The following is a 21,595-nucleotide window of genomic DNA, read 5'->3' as shown; positions in this document are numbered from 1 at the left end:
ATCTTGATGGATTAAAAAAGAACAAAAACGTGTCCTCAACCCTAGTGTGTGGTAAAGTGATAAAGCTACTAGCTTCCGTCTACAAAGACGCAAGACAATGGTGGTAATGTTAATAAACAATACATCCCGGTTAACCTTGGATTATGTAAACAGATTATTCGTGACTATAGAGACATTGGATCGTACCTTGCTTGTTAAGGTTGACATTTAAGGTTCAACAGTGAAATGTTAAAGAAACAAATATATATATACTTAAAACAAAGGGGTTAGTGTGTTTTATTGTGCTTGATTTGACTCGAAACAAGCCCTAATTGCTCCCTGCTGCGATTATTGTGCAAGTTTGTGCCAGTTTGGATGTATTTGAAATAAATCATATTAAAAAGTCGTTAATGTTTCGTTTCATAGTGGTAAATATTAAAAATCATAAAAATAAAACATATAGAAAATATTCTGCAAAAATATAAGATAGCGTAATAAAATAGTTAATAACATCTCAAAATGAAGAAATGCACTCATGCGTGACAAATGATATATTTTAGATAAGAAATAATTTATCTTTTCTTATTTATGGTATAGCTGACTCCCACTGACAATTACTATTGTACATGTGATGAATACGAGCAGGGATATCTATACAGAATTAAGTTATTTGGATTTGTGGCTACTGTAATAGGACACCTATTTAAAGAATGGATGTCTGTTTTATTTACCTATTTACCGTACATTCGAACTTTCGATTGAACTCGGCATAAGTTCTTTATGCCATATCACAAGAACCGGTCAACCGAACAAATTTAAAGCCTCGTTGATTTCATTATCAACGTTTATGAGAAAATCAGAGGGAAAATATATATCATTAAAGTCGGCTCGATTAAACTACCTTTGGGAAATCTATCATCAATGGCTTTGTGTGTATCGTGGTGTACCTATGAGAGCTGTTAGTGATCGTTATAACAGTTTATTTCGTCAAAGTTTTCCATATATCTTCCGTTATTCAAAGTGCAATCGGATCAAATCGACTTGTATGGGATGGCGTTACTTGCATATATATTGTGATAGTCAACAGAAGATTTACTTTCACAACATTTGACACCACGAACGTTTGATCGGTATGGTAAACAGTTAACTTTGAATTTTTATTTAACTACAAGCATATTCATTAGTTAGATTTCGGATTAATTCCTTTAAAAGGCTAGAGATATCATGATATTGATTCATTGCTAAGGCCACGAAGGTAAGTACAATTTATTGACGCAAGCGTTGTCAAGTTACGTATGTCGATGTGCCCATTTACATGTTGCTTTTCCTTTCCAAACGCTTACAGGTAATTTACAGGTAGATAATGATCTGGATTGGTCAAACATTACGGCCATTATCATTATATTACATTGTATTTACTGCTTATATTAGGCATAGTAATGGTCAAATACTCCTATATCGAATATCTATAGTGTTGGTAATTATATAAGTATCCAATAATTATTATTGTATAGAGTTATTGAGGTCGATTTATGACGAATTCTTCTGCGTGTGGTGCTACAATGCATGTCATGGAAAAGTCATAAGCTGTCGGCACTTCTCAAAGGAAATATAGCAATATGATTTATGATGTAAACTTCAAAGTATACATATTATATAATATACATCAAGTGTCTATCAGATTGTTTATATATAATTGACACATAGAAGAAAGGAAATAGAATAATGCGAATACTGAGGCTGGAAAGAGCGACAAGCTTTATCTGCCACGGATAAGTCGAAAGTCAAGAAACCTCGGTATTGTTACATCCTCTTGTTTGTTTACGTCAAGCTGACTATTCTTTTTAGATCAATAGCTTGATTCCGAGGCTTTCAGGCGGGTAGAGTATTTCTAATTTAGTGTTCAAAGAGAAACAAAAACTCTGCAGGGGTTGCCTCTTATAGAACCTTCAATGACGACAGCAACATGACTGTAACATAATCAATGTTCAATAGAAATTTGGATATAGATACAGAGGATAAATATACCTCAGCATCTGTCAGTGTAGTAACCGTCGTCATCTTAACCACCCAGAGTTTTTGAATCTTTTATGTTTCATAATACAGTACCTTAAGAACCGTTTTCGGATATAACACACTAACAATTTAACAAAATGCAAAAAAAGGTTTCAACACGCTGGAGACATTTTGAATACATATATATATATATATCACAATAAGGTTCATGGGCCATGTAAAGCACCTAGTCCCCAAGTTGGTTGCCATCCGGCACCAAAGGTACAGTTACGAATGTATCAGAATTCTATTAATTATTCAGAGTACATTTGTATGTGGTGAGCCTTTCAGATTTAGCTAGCCACTGATACAGTGTTGGTGGTATTTTGTGTATTGACGGACGTGCGTGGGGATTAAGTGTTAGTATTCAGAGGACAACACTGCCTCCTGTGGTATAACAGTGTATGTTATAGATGATTATAAAAGGCTCTGTGAGTTGCGGTGTATATAACAGTTTCGGATGGACGGATGTGATTGGTTATTGATTTATATAGGTTTTATAAAGATTTATTCCGCTAAGTGATGTGTATTTGTATCCATAGAGTTCTGATGCTATTTATTAACGATAGAGAACGTTCGAGCAAGTGACTTCAACTGACGCAACCATTGCTAAGCTCTATATTGAAACGTAAGTAAAAGATGTTTTCGCTGGTTTAAAGGCAGGTTTGTACTAACTATTATCGGGATCGAATTTTTGTATATAACTGATATTTTTTGGTTATTCATAAATATTTTTCCACCTCTTTCAAATGATATTTCCGCATACTTATATCAGCATATGCCCAGTGTTAACATATGTGAATGATTTGTTTATAAATAATCTCATTAATGAAAGCAGTAACAGGGAAATACATACAGTATATTTTAAACGTTATTTTTACGCAACAATTCGTCACCAATACTGTGTAATGTATGGAGATGAAATAATTTTAAATAGCTGCATATATGTTAGTGTAATGACAATAGATCAATATAAATTTACTAGTATTTCATTTGATGTTGTAGTTCATCGGTCGAGACGTCGTCGTTGGTGATTTATTGTGACATGTCATGTTCAACTCTCACAAGACAAGGGGACACTTAGAGACATTCCCATAGTGGCCCACTGTAGCGTGAGGAGGCTGTGACAATAACGGACTCGGTAATCTACCTTACCCTAGGCCGGGTCCATATCAACGTTAACTACCTACCTAAACTATAGTGTCTGTGTTATCAGAAAATAATGTTACAATTATAATCTGACTGCGTGATATCTGTATATAACGAATGTAACTTGGATGACAATGGAAACGAAAACAATAGTCGACAACATATTGAATAAGCTCAGTATACGTCACATCAATTATCATCTTTCCAATTAAGATTGGGTCGACAGGTGCAATTATTCGGTATTGTTTGGAATACATCACAAGGCAATATGCCATCATTGTATGAGAAGGTAGTTTCGGTGATTGAGAAAAATCCTGATCAAAGAACAGATTTTGATTGTCAGGAACTTATAGGATGGTTCCGGAACAAATCCCCACTATTCCTGTCTCTCAAGCCGGGTAAGTATCTATCATTAAATTATATTTAATTTTTCCCCATAGAAAACATAGAAAATGATAATATCAAAGGGTCGGTTTCATGAATATTTTAATGCTTTTATATTTTTAGCATATGGTATTTTGTAGATTTTTTTGCGATAATTGCTTATGAATTCCAATTTTACATGTTAGACATGTTCTTTAACGAATCTACGTTAAACATATTTCTTGATTGTAATCTAAATCGTTAAAGTAAGGTTACGGCTAAAAAGGTAATGGCCAGGTGTTTAAGAAGAATGAGCGTCTTCTGCATGTAAACGTTGCCCAAAAGAAGTGATATGATAATACCATGTATACTGACGACCACATCTCATTATGCTGCTAAAGGCAAGAGTTTTTAATCATTATGGCAAGCATTATTCATTGACCTCATGAACTCATATTTGTCAAAATTCTTTGACGTCAGTGTTTGTCCGTTACCATTCATGTATCGCTATGCATGTATATGAACCATGGGAAGGGAATTCGCATGTCCATGTGTATGAGATATTGGAAACACTAGCAAGTCATGATTATCAATAGCATGTTTTAATTCATTTCGTCTCGGAACTGTTACTAACAATTAGATACAGCGTGTGTCTTTATAATGAACAAACGTTATGATTATCAATAATCAAGATGAAATCTACAGTTCTTTTGTAGAATCTCAGTGCATATATATAAAGTATCAGTCATTTTTTCATCTTATTGTGTCGATCCCATCAATAGTTGATTACCAAATAGTGTATTGTATTTATATATAATACAGGTCTTAATGCTCGATTGACTTTGAGATCAATGGTTTGTCAGTTCGACAGTTTAAAGTCAGAAATTGTCCATAGATGTTCCAGGGTTTTGACACGGGTTAGATGTATATCTATCTGTGTCAAATCGAAACGAGAGTTAAATAAGACTTGCAAATAAACATTCTATTAGTACATACTGACCTTCCTTTACATGAGCCTTTTGCGTATATATAAGTCTTTGACACAGTAATGCTACTGGGTAGGTCACGTGTTAGATTTTGATTAGGTAAAGTCACTAAGACGGAGTATCGATACCATACTCTGTTACCTAAGGTATATATGTATTCATGGCATCCAGTTAATGTAAGCAGGGGACAGCTTCACCAATATTCCTTAACATAAAATTTGAACTTAATTAATATTATTCTCTTAAGTTCTGTATATTTCCTATGAAAAATGTTCAGTTAAGGACTTTCCTTAAGTGCGTATCTCACTGGCTTGGAGACTAACTGGCGACCTACTGGCGACTCGAGTCTCCGCTAGTCGCGGCGCCGTCGCTGCGACGTCTCCTGGAGACTAACCGAGTCTCCGTGGAGTCGCGGGAGAATCGAACATGTTCGATTTTTTAGGAGACTTTTTTTAGTCTCCAGTAGGTCTCCAGCAAGTCTCGACGACGTCTCCGAGACGTCCCTGCAACGTCGCGCAACTGATGGAGATTAGTTTGTCCGCGACTAGAGAGACGTTTTCGCGACGTCGCGGAGACGTCTCCGTGACGTCTCCAAGACCTAATAAAGACTAATAAGACTGAGGAGACGTTGCGGCGACGTTGCCGCGACGTCTTCGCGACGTCACCGCAACGTGTCCGCGACGCTGCTTGACGTATTTCAGAGACCACGTGACACAACCCAAGCTCACATCGCCGATACTGCCGCGACTAAGGAGACGTCTCAGCGACGTTTCCGCGACATCCCGGCGACTTTTCGTGCAAATTGATCGTCAACTTCTCGGAAGTCGCCTTGATGTCGTCTTGGTGAGAGTGCACGACATTTGTTTTCTCCCGTGTCGCCGTACAGTCGCGGCAATCGCGGCGACGTCTCCGCCAATGAGATACGCCCTTAACTAAAAGGAATTGGATGAAAATGGGATCAAGACAGTTTATTTCGTCCTGTCCCTCCGTCACACGTTTAGACGTCTATCTGCTCATACATCGATAAAACGGCCAAGGCCACGATTATCAAATTATCATTTCACCCTTACACTATAATTGGCATCAATCTTTCCATCCGTCTCATCAATTGATTGTTTTGCTTATACTTCTCTGATGTATTTTTCTTTAAATATTTTCCAGCGCATCACTTCGAAAAAATAATGACGATTGTAAGAAGCCATCACTTAGATGACGTTGAGATGTTCATGGAATAGCATTTATGTTGAGACATATGATTCTCAAACCCACTAACATGTTGAGATCCAGCAGACACTTATACATCTAACTATGAAACTAATCCTAAATTTTATCCAAATTGATCGAATTATGGGGTTAAAACATCTGTCTATGTTTTAATTTCTTTTAAAGTGATTTCGATTTATCTAGCTTCTCTCAGCGTTAGCCTCTACGTTAAGGATGAGTCTTCGAATAATGACACACCTATGTGATGTCCAGTAATCTACATTTACTGTATCTGTTATCTAATTCATATTAAAAGTTGGTATTCCCTTTCATATCTTTTCTAAATCTTTAAACCCTTGAAATCTTGCATGTCACCATCTGTTAGCAGTGTAGCGATCACTTAATATGCGTTTGGTACCTTGGTTACTTAACGAAGACTTTCCATGGTGAGGGACTTATCATATTTTGTCAAAATAAAGAAGGGTATCAAACACATGTGTAAATCATAGCTATTTCTGAGCTGTTCATTGAACGAAAATGACGTAAAATGATGTTTATATATTATAGACATAATAATAGGCCACTTGAAGCTTCCGTGTTGTAACCATATAAGAAAAGAGATTGACGTCATTATTTAAACACTGCATCTTTATTTCCTTCGCTGACATACGGCTGATGAATATATCTCATGGAAGACTCATATAATATTGCCGAGTTAACGCATATCAAAACTGAAATTGATATTGGATTAAAGTTCGTTAGAATGATCCATTGAGCCCACTTTTCAAATTAATATCATATACACATGCACCTATTGCTAAAATGAAGTGTTGGTATTAGAAAATCAATTAAAATGTCAGAATTACATAATACGTTGAGGAATAGAACTTCTACACTGTACGTATTTTGCTAGCAAATGTAAAATCGTTCTTTAATAATCATGTGTCTTGTTAATCCGTTATTTCTGAGGTTGCGGCGACATACCTTGCAGAGCCTTCCATTCAAAGACTTAATCAAACCAACAGCCCATTCACTACATGTTGATTTCTACTATAAATGCAAAATACATTTACATTATCAAAATGTTTGAATTCGATCGCTATTGAATACATATGGTGTTGTTGACATGTTTATCACAAATTGACAACCACACCTCATTCTGGGAGCATATGAAAAGAACTACACAACCTTTAACATTCATCAGAAACATTTTATACAATATCAGATGTATTACTCATTTTAACATCTAGTTGAATGTGTATATATCCACGTTCAGCTGGTATCTGATATCAACTTAATGTTCACTGCGATTCTCTGGTTATTTTCTAGTTGTACGGTTGAAATAATACTAGTGTATGATCTATGAAAGTAAAAATAACTGGTTTTTAGCAGTGCAATATCAAAATCATCAATATTGAAACTTAATACTTTTTGTATATGAGGTAATGATGCTTACAGACCGATAAGAATATGATGTATCTACTCATCAATACCTGCAGAATTTTCTATTCAGATGCAAATAAAGCGAAGATAGATTAATTCTTTTATTCAATCACGTCAGCAAAAAGAAAACGAAAAAAGTATTTTTTTAATGAAATAGAAACTTTAATGGTTTCTCCTTAAATATAACAATTCTATATATACTTCATAAGTATAGAAATGGCTTGACAAAGAAATTTGACACGAATGTTTGCGAAATCAGTTTGTGAACTATATACAGAAAACTAATCGACGCGTGGGTAGATCATGTCAGTTTGGAATGATTTTTTTTTCAATCTCCCAATTAAAGAAATCATGTTGGCAGTTTATTTTATTACAATGTTTCATTCCAGATATCGTCAAGGACGTCATACGTCATTGTGTGTTCGAGAAGAAGGTGCGGGATGACGTCATAATTAAACAAGGAGAGAATGGAGACAGGCATGTTTTAAATCTTTGTTTACTGTAAAAGTTCACATTTTAGCGTACACATAATTTAGCGGATAACAGAATTAAAACACATTCGAACAATGATGAAGAAGCGCAGCCATAGAAAACAATGTACAGAACCACCATTATTTATCGATAGGTTTACAACGCGAAAATCGGTAAAGTAAGATTACCGTTAATATATGTACGTTGACAGTAATAATCTAGCTACAAATGTAGGACTTTATAGAAGAACAGTATATAAATGAAACATATTTTCACATTTGCTCATATTTGTTTTTTTATATATTTTCGATTCTAGCTTTAATTGGAAGCCTATATTATAACTGTCTTAGTCTTTATTCATCGTCGTGTTAAATTTAAGTGATTTGCTAAAGTGATCTTCCTGATTTATGTCATTTAAATCATTCTTATGAGGGACTTAATCTCATATGTAGCCGTGTGACATTACCCAGGAATCAATTAGTTACAATGTAGATGATCTGAACAAAAGTGAGATTGAGAAACGAATAATACAAAAGTCTAATAACAGTATTGTAACAATACTATTTTACAAAGGTTTGTTCTGTCGCTCTGATCAAATCTTATTCAATATAAAACTGTGTTTATCAAAATTTTGTATACAAGTTGCATATTTGTCTTGTTAGACTTTTTTGTTTTAGAGTAATGTATTGTCGTATTTGAAAGTTGCTTCTCAGAACTTGAACCTTTTCAATTTCAGGTTATACATTATTTTAAAAGGGAAATTGTCAATATATGTCTACCATGATAAGGAAAATGAACAGGAAGTACGACAACATGTTGAAAAAGTGTGTTCTAGGGGGAAGCTGGAGAGGTCAGCGCTCGGACAACACGTATGGACATCAGGTCTGTTTTCAATTTATTTTTGAAGTATTTCGAAAAATACCGTATGCTCATTAATAACAAGAAAATGAACAATTTAATAAAGAAACGATTACTATAGTTGACCACTTTTTTGCAACGTTAAATTTGAAGGAACTGACTTTCATTCCACGTGACGATTGTGCTCATTACCTCTCTACACAACGGCTTGTCAAAGTATTTTTGTTTCAAAAAAGAAAAGAAAAAAGGAACAATGTTTAAAATGGTACAAATTGTTAATTGTTAAAAAATTTTCTGTGTTGGTCATTATTCCTATTGTTGAACCAATAAAGGAGACGGACACACTGTCGGAGAGATCGCCCTGATTAAGGAAGACTGCATACGAACAGCCAGTGTGGTAGTAGACTCGAACTCAGAACTACTTGTCATAGACAGAGCGCTGTACAATCGCTCAGTCCGCGACGTGTTAGAAAGAGAGTTCAGAGAAAAGACAGAATTTGTAGAAAATAATCCACTATTTGAACAATGGACATCTCGACAGAAAAAATCAATGGCGATATCTTTAAAAAGGGACACATTCCACTACGGATGTCGGCTAACAAAACAAGGACAGGAAATTGACAACGTCTACTTCATAAGAAGGTTTGATTAGAAACAGTTTGTACAACTGTAGTGTTGAAATATTTCAATGTGATTAAAAAAAATTGTTTCTCACAATCGTGCGAGCGATAAGCGATATAAGAAAAGAGTTTGATAAAGAGCATTCTACACGACAATTAATAGGTATTCTTATTCTTACATAGTAGATACTGAGACTATAGTCTGTAGGCAAAATGACAAGCTGTAATGCCAAACAAATTTATATCCCACTGCTAAATTATCGAAAAATCATTTCAAATACAAAAAGCGAAAGGCTTTTATAAGAAATTTATATAATTATTTTTATTATATTCATTCCTTTTCAATTTGTAGCATACAAAACAAAATAATGGATTTGAATCGCAAACTTTTTGTTCCATAATCAATATCGCCCTGTAATTCATAGTCATATATTGTTGTATATACTTGAAATATTTATATTTATTTATATATAAACTTGTGTTTATTTTCTAAATCTGGTGTATTATAATGTACACCGTATTTCAAACCTTCAACAAATAAAATATCAGTTTTACAATTTAGATAATACAGTAAAACTTTCTGAAGGCGAACAAGCTTGGTTAAAATTTCCGCTTATTACGAAAAAAGAAAAGAAAATCCCGAGTTATGATCAATCCTATTATTTAACGAATTTTGGATATAATAAACACTTTCTTCCTCTCTGTCACTGAAATTTGTTATGAAAAAATGTTTTATAGCATGTTTAAAGATTGTAACGTTTTAAAAACAAATGCCTGCATTGTGTTATTTAACCAATGCATACTTTCCAAATATCCTTATTTAATTATAAATGTCAATATCAAGCTTGAAAATGAGTGTAAGCATTTATCTATTTTCAGCGGAGAGGCCGAAGTGATGGTCGATCAGGGAAAGCATCGAAGTCAATATCCAGATCTTTGGGCTGAGATGGTCAGGTTATTACCAGAACTTTTACCACCGTAAGTACAGTCGATAAATCAGACCAGTGGTCAGCCAAGACTGACCAGTCCTAATCTGAAACACGCACTCACACATAAACGCATAACTCGTAAATTCTCAAACCCAATTTGGATTTCGGATATAGAAACCTCTTATCTTTTTGATGTCCAATTTTATACGGTATTTCGTTATTTGTTAGAATATTTAAAGGAAGTTTAATACATTTATCGAACAAATGTCTTTGTCGGATCGACCTATATAAAACATGTTTTCGGAAATAAAACTGGATTAAAAGTGAGGTCATGCTTGGGTCGTCCATCCGTAGGGCATAACAGAAAGATTCGATGGTCATATATTAAAATAATAGTGTAGTGTTGTATCACCCGATATTCGATCGACCACCCTTTTAACACCATCGACCATTAGTGAACAATACGTGAAAATTGTTCAGAATCGAGATACTTATAATAGCCCTAGTCATCATACCGGTGTGACAATGATACCACGATTTCATTGTATCTACCATGTTGTAAGTAGTATAAGGTTTGACCCTTTGTAAGACGATCTTCTGACCCAATATGTCCTGGAGATAACCCTAAAGCTGTTATATAGTATAGCTACTAGTATATAACTTGTCAGATCTGTTGTAGAGAATCTCACTTTTGGAAATAGCTGTACATATAACTAGTCGGACCTGCTGTACAGAATCTCACTTTTGGAAATAGCTGTACATATAACTAGTCAGACCTGCTGTACAGAATCTCACTTTTGGAAATAGCTGTACATATAACTAGTCAGACATGTTGTACATAATCTCACTTTTGGAAATAGCTGTACATATAACTAGTCAGACCTGCTGTACAGAATCTCACTTTTGGAAATAGCTGTACATATAACTTGTCAGACCTGCTGTACAGAATCTCACTTTTGGAAATAGCTGTACATATAACTAGTCAGACCTGCTGTACAGAATCTCACTTTTGGAAATAGCTGTACATGTAACTTGTCAGATCTGTTGTACATAATCTCACTTTTGGAAATAGCTGTACATATAACTAGTCAGACCTGCTGTAAAGAATCTCGCTTTTGAAACAATAATCAAATTGTCTTAGACATCATGCAATTTTTGGAAAAATATAATTAAAACTGCCTAAAGCACCATGCCACTAATATCCTCATGCCACTAATATCCTACTTGACGTTGCTGATTATTATTTAGATCCAGACCACCGTCTTTATCTTAATATAACAGCCTTACCTATCATTATATTAATATATAGATCATTTTCTCTAACTCTAAATCATCGAGCATGCCATATGTCCTAAGATCTATTGATGGACCTTTGAGATTTTACTATTTGTTTCATTGTAACCCGTAAAGGAGTACATGCTGTTGGAGGTGACAAAAAAGTAGGCCTATAAAAAAATCGGGATTTTTTCCTTATGTCTCCATGACAACCGTCCTCACATTACCCTGCCTGTTCTGATGACGTTAAACGCAACATAAGCTTGGCGATGAAATTATGTCTATATATAGTCTCTATACATCGTTTGTTATGTAACGTTATGTCAGTGAGTTTCAAAAAATAATATGGTAGAAAAGTCTAGAAGTAGTTTGAAATGAAACAAGATGTTGGTACTGAAGGGAGGCAATGTCTACACCCGAATGGAGTATTGCTTAACTTTGCTCTTCATTAATCTTATTTGTCATTATTTCAGAAACTATGGAATGAATTATACGCCATACGAAACACTGAAAAGGAAACGAATTGCTCACAAACAGTTCCCTATGTGTCTGCTTGGAGCCAATGAAATGGTCGGTAAGTTACTCAGTTTTATACACATACAGCTCACCGTGGATTGCTGTAGGATGGATCCATTCAGCCGCTAAAAACCAAAAAGAATATTTTTAGTGGGTGCCTCAACATATTACCTATTTGATCATTTAATCACAACAAAACAGGATTGAACTAAAATAACTAAATATAGCTGTAATTAATAAGTGTTTCTCTTGTTACCCACAGCGAGACAGGATATTGTTATTCAATGCTTTAGTTTTGCTATCCTGTATCATAGAAAAGTGTGTTATGTGTATACATTTATATTGATTATAATGATAATGATACATTCACGTCAGCTGGACGGTGCTGATATATATATGCAAAGTTATATGCTGAACCTATAGCTAATTTTATTACCCCTCATATAGACATCGAAGGGCTGATTAGTTCATACGACGTAAAATTACCTGTTATCATCGGTGTTTTTTATTGATGTTTTTACATTGATGTATTGATTTTCTGCAGGAGCTTTGGAACTTGTCGTTGGACTGCCTACCTTCATAGAGACATGTACGGTGACGAGAAGTTCCGAAATACTTGTTCTCAGCAAGGCAAACTACCAGCGTTTATTCCACCGGCGTTCGGCATCACGCGCTGTGGACATGCTCAAACACACATTGTGCATGAGACTGTTTTTATACATTCACCGCGCGCAACTCTCGGATGCGTACGCACCTTTTCTGAAATACCTGACAATCAAACTACGTGACACGGAGTCACTGAAACTCTTGAAATCTAAGCACAAACGACGTACGGCGAACAGTGACAAGGAATTTCTTTATTATGGATTCTATGAATACACAAGACTGGAAAAGCATGACCAAGGTCTAGTGAAGTTAATGAAAGTGCTGGACATACACTATATGGGTCTGGATAGTTATCTTCCAGAGTTGGAAACTAGTACTAGGGTACTGATGGAACTCGATAAACAGATGAAGGAGTGGATACATAGAAGCCGTGGAGGAGATGGAACAGAGGGAGACTCAAAAGAAACGCTACCCAAGCGGAGGGCACAGACTGCCAGAAACGGCACAAGACAGAAGAGATATCTTGTAGAGGTACAATATTGAAAAAGTTTCTTATGTTTGTCGCAAAGACTTCACCATTCTTTTATTATCAAACAAAATAATAATGCCTGAAGAATTAAGATAAGAAAGCATACATTGGTACAGGTTATGGAAAATGGAAGACTGCTCTGGGTTCTCTTTTTCCTGTTTGATATTTATTCATTATAATCGGTTACCTATTGATGGTTGGTTCCGAGATATTTTGAGGTGTGATATGTTGTACTTATATTTATCAGATCTACTCCGAATGATTCTGATTATCGTTCCGTTATATATAAGATATAAGTAGCTCTACAGTATATTAAAGCGGCTAGATAGTCAGAAACATTTTTGAGTACATATTAACCGTCAGAAACATTTTTGAGTACATATTAACCGAGATAAAAAAAAAATCCCCTTCAGCGCGAATCTAAACATTTACTTACATCACATTGGATTTTCTACGTCCAATTTAATATGTTATGTTTGTAAGATACATTATTTTGACGCAAAAGGAAAAATTAAGTTCGTGTGACGTCATTACTTTTTAGAGATAAATTAAACGAGATATTAACGTAAGCATCGACACAGGGATAAAAGATTGGTATCATAAGAGCAGGATCCCTATACAGTTTTATATATATATATATATATATTGCATGTACAAGGTTCTTGAGTTTTGCCATTTTCTTGACGCTGCATGTGCTATGTGTGGTGATGCGTAGTTAAACCAATCAATCAGACAATTGTTAGTAGTCTGACCTGTGGCTAAATATTACATATGTCATTGTTCAACTAGATCATAAAATTGTACCGTTATTTTTATCATCTTTTCTCTCGTTTTCACAGGCGCTTAACGAACCCCCGAAGTTGGAAGCTTTTCTACGTTCAAAGACGACGTTATGACGTGGAGAAAATCCGGAATCTAGCAACAAAGTGATTTGATCAAAGACTTTTATTGATTACGATATGAAATAATTCTTCTGAATTTCTCAACAAAAGACATTTTAGTGAAATCAATACAAATAAAAAAAGATACCTTGTGCTATTTAAATCATGGATATTCCGTGCTTCTCTTTTCTTAAAATGACCTTTATGTGCCGTTAGGACGTTCAACTGGAACAGCTATTGGACTTAAATGGAGACGATTTTAAAGAATAATTTCGTATACATGAAATACGGATGACTTGATAAAAGTGATGATATGATATCGAATTTGTTGCACGAGTTTATTTTCTTCCTTCAGAAACGAGCATTGAGTGAGCAAAACTGTTATTATTTTGATAGAAATCAGCAGTTTCGATAACAAAAAACATGGAAAAGTAAACAGGTACTTTTATTTATTGAATTTAATATGAAAAACAATTAAGATGCTAATCTTTGGCTTTATCTTTGGATCTACATACAGTTATATTACTGTTTTGGGGAGAATCTCGACTTTCTCGATAAACATGTAAACCCTACCTACACTTTAACCCATTTCCAAACTGATGAAATACAAACTGATCATTCTCTTTTAGAATACCTAAAATAATACGAATCAGACCATATTGCATTAGATTACCAAACTTTACAAAGTCGAGAAAATTGTTTGAATAATGTTCTATCACAGATGGCTTTCACAGTTTTCGATAAATCCATACGATCATTTCCTCAAAAACGTTTTTATCAATAATTGACATGCATTTATCAATTGCAAAACTATAAATAATAAAGTTCATATTTTTTGTTGTTTCGTGAACTACTGTCTATCGTTTTCACTCTGAACAGCATCCTTACCCAAACTGACGCTTCACATTTTCTTCTGCAGCAGTTCTTTATCATTATTATTATTTATAAAGGTTCAGGGTCCGCAATGGAAGACATATGATACAAACCAAAATTACGTCCATGGCGGGACATAGCAAGAATAGAGTCGTGATAGTTATCGACATTGTTTGGGATTTCCAAGGCTATTGTGAAGGGGTGTCCCCTTGTAGTAGTTGGTGGCTACCCCGCTGAACAACATACAGGATGCCCATTGCACGTCATATAAAAGCAATAAGGGAAAAATGTCTTGCCCATAGACCGACCCGTCTCTCACCTTCCCCAGAAACACAAAGTGCCACGGGTAGGAGCGGCGAAGGACATATCCCTTTTGGCCGACATATTGTTGTTTTCGTGCATGGCAGAGGCAACCCAAGACCTTGCATGTCTTTCGATTTCACTTTCAGATATATAATAAACCAGTATTGACCATGCTAGTCGAATATTCAATGAGGAATTTAAATCACGGACATTACAGACTCTCCCTCCTCAGCCTCAGTTTTGTAACACAAAGAACCAACAGGTACAGTTCTCAACAAAACTGTTACAAACCATGCAGGCTCTATATGCATGTGCCCTCCTGGTACACGTTTAAGTTTATCTGTGAATAATAAAGATTTTCAGAGGATGAAAATGTTTCGAAAAATCTAGTAGTGAACGCGTTTGGAGGTAAGATCTTCCAAAAGGCTTTTTATGGTGGCTGATATGGCGTGTCACTCTTGTGGCGGGCCTATCTTTTTATGTATAGAGGCTGCATTTATCGAGAAGCTTTTCAATACAAGTCATATGGACCTTACTTAGTCTGTTAACTTCACGTAATGTGCTAAAACGAGACCTTGGGGAAAATAAGACTATATGTACAATTCGTATCCATGTATGTAAATGCATTGCGATCCAGGTATTCCTATCATCTTATAGACGACTTCCACAATGATCATGTCAGGGTATCGGGCCGACCATCACTGCGCCATTGAAACGTTCTTTTTAAGAACGCCGATGTGGCGCAGCGGTATAAGCTGCGGGTATTTCTGGCTAGGCGATTGGGTGCCGTAGATCGTGAGTTCGAGGCCCTGTCGGGGCACGAGTCAAAAAGGGATGCCGGGAACTTTGGATGAAAGGTAATCAAAAGCCTTGACTAACGAAGATGCAAGTCCCGGGATGCTCCAACCCAATCCCTGTATATTTTTATCCAGTTTGTTCTCTTGTGTTCAATGTAAGAAAGAATGACAGATGCAAATGCATGTTAATAATCATTTTCATGTTCTTTATGTCCAAAAATTTGACCGCTCATATAGAATGATACATGATAAAAATAACATTTTTTGTATTGTCTTACATATGTTCATTTTGTCTTTTATGCATTAAATATCAAAACAAAAATATCCATAGTCATTTTGCTGCAATTTAACTATTCGACATTTAAAAATCAACTATTGTGCAATTCATCCCGTGAAAATATGATGCGCTGCATTTGTCACCGAAGAAAATTAGAAATCAAATTACACTAAAAATTAGGATAATTGGTGTATTTTCAAAGATTTGATGACTGATATAAAAAATACATGCACCAAAATATCACCGATTCGTGTTATCCAGTCGCGATCGTTAAGGAAACTTTTACAAGACTCGTAGAGTAACTACATGTATATATATATGGGGCGCCGTTTTACTATTTATTCCCATTTGGTGATATCACCTATTCAATCAGTGATATCACCTATTCGAATAGTGATATCACTTAATGAAACGAATAGGTGATATCACTTATTCGAATAGGTGATATCACTCATTCGAATAGGTGATATCACCAATTGGAAAAGGTGATATCACTTATGAAATTGTATAAGTGATATCACCTAGTCGAATTGGTGATATCACCTATTCGTTTCATTAAGTGATATCACATATTCGAATGAGTGATATCATCTATTCGAATTGGTGATATCACCTATTCGTTTCAATAAGTGATATCACCTGTTCGAATGAGTGATACCTATATGAATGGGTGATATCACTTAATGAAACGAGTAGGTGATATCACTTATTCGAATAGGTGATATCACTCATTCGAATAGGTTATATCACATATTCGAATAGGTGATATCACTTTAAAAAGTTCTTAAGTGATATCACCTATTCGAATAGGTGATATCACTCATTTGAATAGGTGATATCACCAAATGGGAATAAATTGTAAAACGGTGCCCCATATACATGTATATAGGGCCGTTTTCGTTTATCTCGGTCCAAACGGTTGGACCTGTTGGACCAGAGTACACATAGCGCTTATGTAATAAAGACGGACCTGGTGATTTTTTGTTGTTTTTAGACGACCTTGAAAAAGACTTACTTTCAATGCCTGCATAAACATCTGCAGTTCCGTCAAGACATAATGCCTGAAATATTACATTTAGAAACAGACCGATTTGTCATTTCAGTGGCGTCCCAGGGGAGATAACTGTTTCATGGAAGAGTTATATATAATCGCCAATAAGAAAATGAAAACAATAAATGAATAAAATAAAAATAAAAAGACAGATTAAACTGTTTTTGGTGACTGCAAAACTAATAATTATCAATGGATGTACGCCTATACACAGAAAGATGACATCAAAAAGCAACTTACATGCAGCGGAAACTTCTAAATAATCTGCTTTCATCTATTTTATAACATCCCTATCTTATTAAAAATTGTATCAAAATTATCAAACTTTCTTGAAGGTATATATATGTTATCACTAAGCAGAATATTGTGATACTGAGCGGTTTTTGTTGCACCCAATATAACTTGGCGCATTTAATTAATAAGCGTCGAGATAACAAAGACTGTCTGTTTAAGCGTCTGTTTAACCAAGATTCAACATGGACGCGAAAGGAGCAAAATTTACATTCCAGGAGCTGAAAGGAAAGAAATTTGAATCGATTGAGGGGAAAGAACACAAAGAATTCTTTATGAAATGGTAAAGGATCATAATTATGTGTTGAATTTACATTTTTCATACTTTTGATGAGGAAATATGAAAATTAGAATGTAAAACATGTCATTGGCGTGTGTCGTTGCCATAGACGCATCCAGACATGTAAAGTTGATGTTAATCCCAGAGTTACCTTATATATAAAAGTGATTTAATCTCGGTATCGGCATTTGGATACAAAATTATGGACGCATTTTCTGCTCGGCATTTACTCAAAGCAACAATTTATCGTAAATAACGTACATTTGTCGGATATAATATCGGTTTCTAGAATATTCTTTTAATCTTATATCTTACATTTGTGTAGGTCTATGCACGGGAGGATAAAATGCCAAATGTATAGTTTTGACCAACCATTCCAGGCTTACCAGAAAGATGATTTTGTTGCAGTAAGTGTATTTATACATCAGGGCTTTCCCTTGTACATGTTCTGTTTTAATTTGCTAGTTTACTTCATAAGTTATTAGGCCTACATGTCAAAAATTAATTGTCAATATTGTCAGGAAATACAATGAACATGTAAGACATGGTATCATTAATATCATTTGATGGAACAGGACCAACTTGTCCGCATTGTTATAACAATATGATAGGAAGGATTTTAATGAAAAATACTCTTGCCAGGCTTAGAACAAGCAACCTTTCTCTCTCAAGGCAATCAATTATCCTACCATAAGGCTAAAGGGGAAATCCCACTAGTCTGAGCTAGTAAAATGACATTATACTCTCTGCTTTTAGAACTATGCACCTGAAGAGGAAGTCTAGTATGTTGATCCCCATTAGCTAATCACTTAGGTTAGCCTGAGTTTCCTCTGGCCCTAACGCCATGCCTCATGATGGCAGGGCAAGAGGAAACTCTGGCTACGCTTCGATAGGAGCGTTATTGTTCCGCCCTATATTCAAGTCCCATATAGCAAATGGAAACAGCCCAAAATCTGAAAATATCTGCAAATCCAAAGCATTAGAAAGTGCTTGTGGTGTAAAGTGTGGTTTTGTCACAAGCAACATAGTGAATATTAGCTGCCAACCAGTATTTGATTTTCCAAAAAAAATATAAATAAATAAATAGGAGTCACCTGCATGAAAAGTTGAATATAGCTTTGAAATTGTAATTTTCCACCTCTTTCAATTTAAATGCTGTAGCTTTGCAGGAACTAGCATGTGCGTATCTAAAATTATGACAACACTGTTTGATATTTAGGTGTAACAATCAGGTAAGGTTTTATATTACAATTGTGGTCTACTGTTTTAATATGTTTTACATGAAATGATTTTATCACCATCTAAGGGAGGCTACTCCACCTATTACTTCTGAAATCATAAAAATGTGTGCTGTTATTGTAGGATTTTCTAAAGGACCCTAATGTGGTTTCAACTCTGCAAACCGTATCAGAAAACTGCACCTGGTCACCAGTAGGTGAGTACTGGTTACTTATAAACTTCTATATTGATATCCCAATACAGGGTATTTTTTGTTTTTTGTCAAGATACTTTGTTTTCAAAGAGCAGAAAATGTTGTTTTTCGTGTTATTTTAACCAATGCTGTATTGCTGGTACTGGTTACATTTATAAGCGTATATTTGTTTTTATAGGTGTGTCTGCAACTAGTGTGACAGTTGAACCTGTACCCTGCACGGTGTTGTCTATGACGCTGTTTGACCGACTCACAGACAATGATATTGTTAGAGAAAATGGTGCCATTCGCAAATGCTTTGATGAGTTTTATCAAGATTTCACGATTTCTGATGAACTGAGGAAGGTATTTACATTTTCACCTGAGAGAAGATTTTTATATTTTTTACATACAAGTGCTTCCACACTGTACATCCATCACATGTTTTATATTTTGATGATTGACGTTTGTCGAAAAGTCACATGACAATAATTTTCTGTTGTAGCTGCTGCTGATTGATGACTCCGACAACTATTGTTTATACAATGACAGCGAGAGAGAAGAATTCCTGTTTCGACTGTTCCAGCACATCTGTCTGGGAGGGAAGATCTGTCAATATGAGGATATCATTGACCCATATTTAGATATTACAAAACAGATGTACAAGGACCTTATCAGGTGAGAACACTAACACCTGTCACAGTATATGTCTGTACATGTTTATACAAACATTTTGGATTTTCATGCAAAACCAATTAACAAATGTACAAGTACCCGAGTATTTTTATACAAAGAGTTAGGTAAATTCCATATGAGCGCCATTTTACTGTGTTAAATTTATAAGCGAGTTAGTCCAGTTTTGAGGTACGTTATGTCTCTTTGGCATGCACAGAATAGTTTTGTTCTATTGATTTCACTTGATGGGGGTGGGGGGGGTAAGAAGAGTCCCCTTGAAATATTACGATAACAAACCAGTAATTTTCTTTTCTCAATATTTTTTTAATTTTCTGCATTTCCATGAGAAATTGATTTATAGTTGTGATTTTTCTATTCAGCCTTTATAATAATACATCAAATACCTTAAAACAACAAAATTTGTCTGCTTTTTAAAAAGTTATCAAAAGTAATGAAGTATTACAGATGATTCATGTTTATACATGTATTTATGGTCCAAAATTTCGAATACGGTTGTAGAAACTGCCAGTGTATTGAAGACATTATACCATCTTAGTTTTCTAGCGGAGACTTATTTCCCTTCAGGATCTAATTTTTTCTATTTTCATCAACAAACGTCATATTGAATGCATTTTTAGAAAACGTTTTATTCATGAAATAATTTCTTTTTTAAAGTGTGCAGAAGAACTCAGAAACCAAGGAGTTAAACATTATATCAAGTGTGTTCAAAGTGGAAGCTTCAGTAAGTGCATTATTTATGTTATTTATACAGATGTATAATAAAACATTTCCCTTCTTTTGTAAAATAGACAATTTCAAAATAGTACGGTATTTATCCTCCAATGAACCTCTTATCGAGTGTAAAAAATTAGTATTAAAGTTAGGATGGGCTGTTGTGAACCACTTTCTGTTTCGAAATTGATAATTATGCAAAAATGAAAAAGATAGCTTATTTGTGGCCAAGAGGCTTATTTACTGATAAAGATAGTATATTATGCTAAAATAATGAAGTGTAGTATATTGAAAAGGTTAAACACAAAAGTCTTTAATCATTCTTCATAGATGTTTCATGATTTAATGTTTCTAAAGTGTATTTTTTAATCAAACATTTTAAAGTGTCCATTCACCTAAACATAAATTTTAAAGATAAATATAAAATAAATCAGTTTCAATTTATACATTCATATTTGTTTTGTTTAGGATGACGGCCATATGTACTATCCAGCAGACAAACGCCATGAACAGACATTTTCTTATTTAGTTGTGGATCCATTCAAACGACATGTTGCTGTCCTCTACCATAAGTTTGGCTCCAGTGTGTATGATTGATGTCAATATATAAGAACATTCTCAAATCATGCAAATCATCACATCAACATTTATTTTGTCAATTGTGAAATAAATCAAATGTTTTTCTAGCTATGACTTTTGGAAATTCTTTACAGATCATATATAAGGAGCACATACATTGTCGGTATTCAATGAACTGATAAACGTTGTTTTTTTTTATTCAAATACGACATGGACGTTCATGTACAATGTACATGTATACATGTATATATGAGGCTAGTTGTTATGATATTATCAAAGTAAATGTCAGGTTTATTCAGTTTTATTTCATAATCAATGACATCCAAGATATTGGATATTGGGTGATCAGTTGACACAGTGGTGACACACTTGCATTTCACCAAGGCGGCTTGGGCTTGATTCCCTGCTGGGACATGGAACGGTCTAAGGTCACCTTCCCGACCACGTGGGTTGTCCATCGAAC

The 21,595-nt window shown here is 34.8% G+C and overlaps 2 protein-coding genes across 3 annotated transcripts; both read left to right on the top strand.

Moving 5' to 3' along the window:
• The first annotated feature begins 858 nt into the window (after positions 1–858).
• Positions 859–14,187, top strand: LOC117342790. 2 transcript variants are annotated; one of them, XM_033905051.1, is made up of 9 exons: positions 859–1,109; positions 3,040–3,581; positions 7,568–7,655; positions 8,386–8,531; positions 8,840–9,149; positions 10,007–10,105; positions 11,805–11,905; positions 12,392–12,984; positions 13,822–14,187. In XM_033905051.1, the coding sequence occupies exons 2-9, from the start codon at positions 3,452–3,454 to the stop codon at positions 13,876–13,878; spliced, it is 1,524 nt and encodes a 507-aa protein (XP_033760942.1). In that variant the 5' UTR covers positions 859–1,109; positions 3,040–3,451; the 3' UTR covers positions 13,879–14,187. The 2 variants fall into 2 exon arrangements, with proteins under 2 accessions (XP_033760942.1, XP_033760941.1); XM_033905050.1 differs by lacking the exon at positions 859–1,109 and adding an exon at positions 1,472–2,662.
• A 3,417-nt stretch (positions 14,188–17,604) lies between these two features.
• On the top strand, positions 17,605–21,239 carry LOC117342939 (cilia- and flagella-associated protein 300-like). The gene is made up of 7 exons (XM_033905238.1): positions 17,605–17,738; positions 18,061–18,142; positions 19,098–19,170; positions 19,346–19,512; positions 19,652–19,824; positions 20,497–20,563; positions 21,022–21,239. The coding sequence occupies exons 1-7, from the start codon at positions 17,641–17,643 to the stop codon at positions 21,148–21,150; spliced, it is 789 nt and encodes a 262-aa protein (XP_033761129.1). The 5' UTR covers positions 17,605–17,640; the 3' UTR covers positions 21,151–21,239.
• The last annotated feature ends 356 nt before the right edge of the window (positions 21,240–21,595 follow it).

The sequence above is a fragment of the Pecten maximus genome, chromosome 14 (assembly GCF_902652985.1).
Source record: "Pecten maximus chromosome 14, xPecMax1.1, whole genome shotgun sequence".
NCBI classification, from domain to species: domain Eukaryota; kingdom Metazoa; phylum Mollusca; class Bivalvia; order Pectinida; family Pectinidae; genus Pecten; species Pecten maximus.
This window is presented reverse-complemented; position numbering and strand designations above follow the sequence as displayed.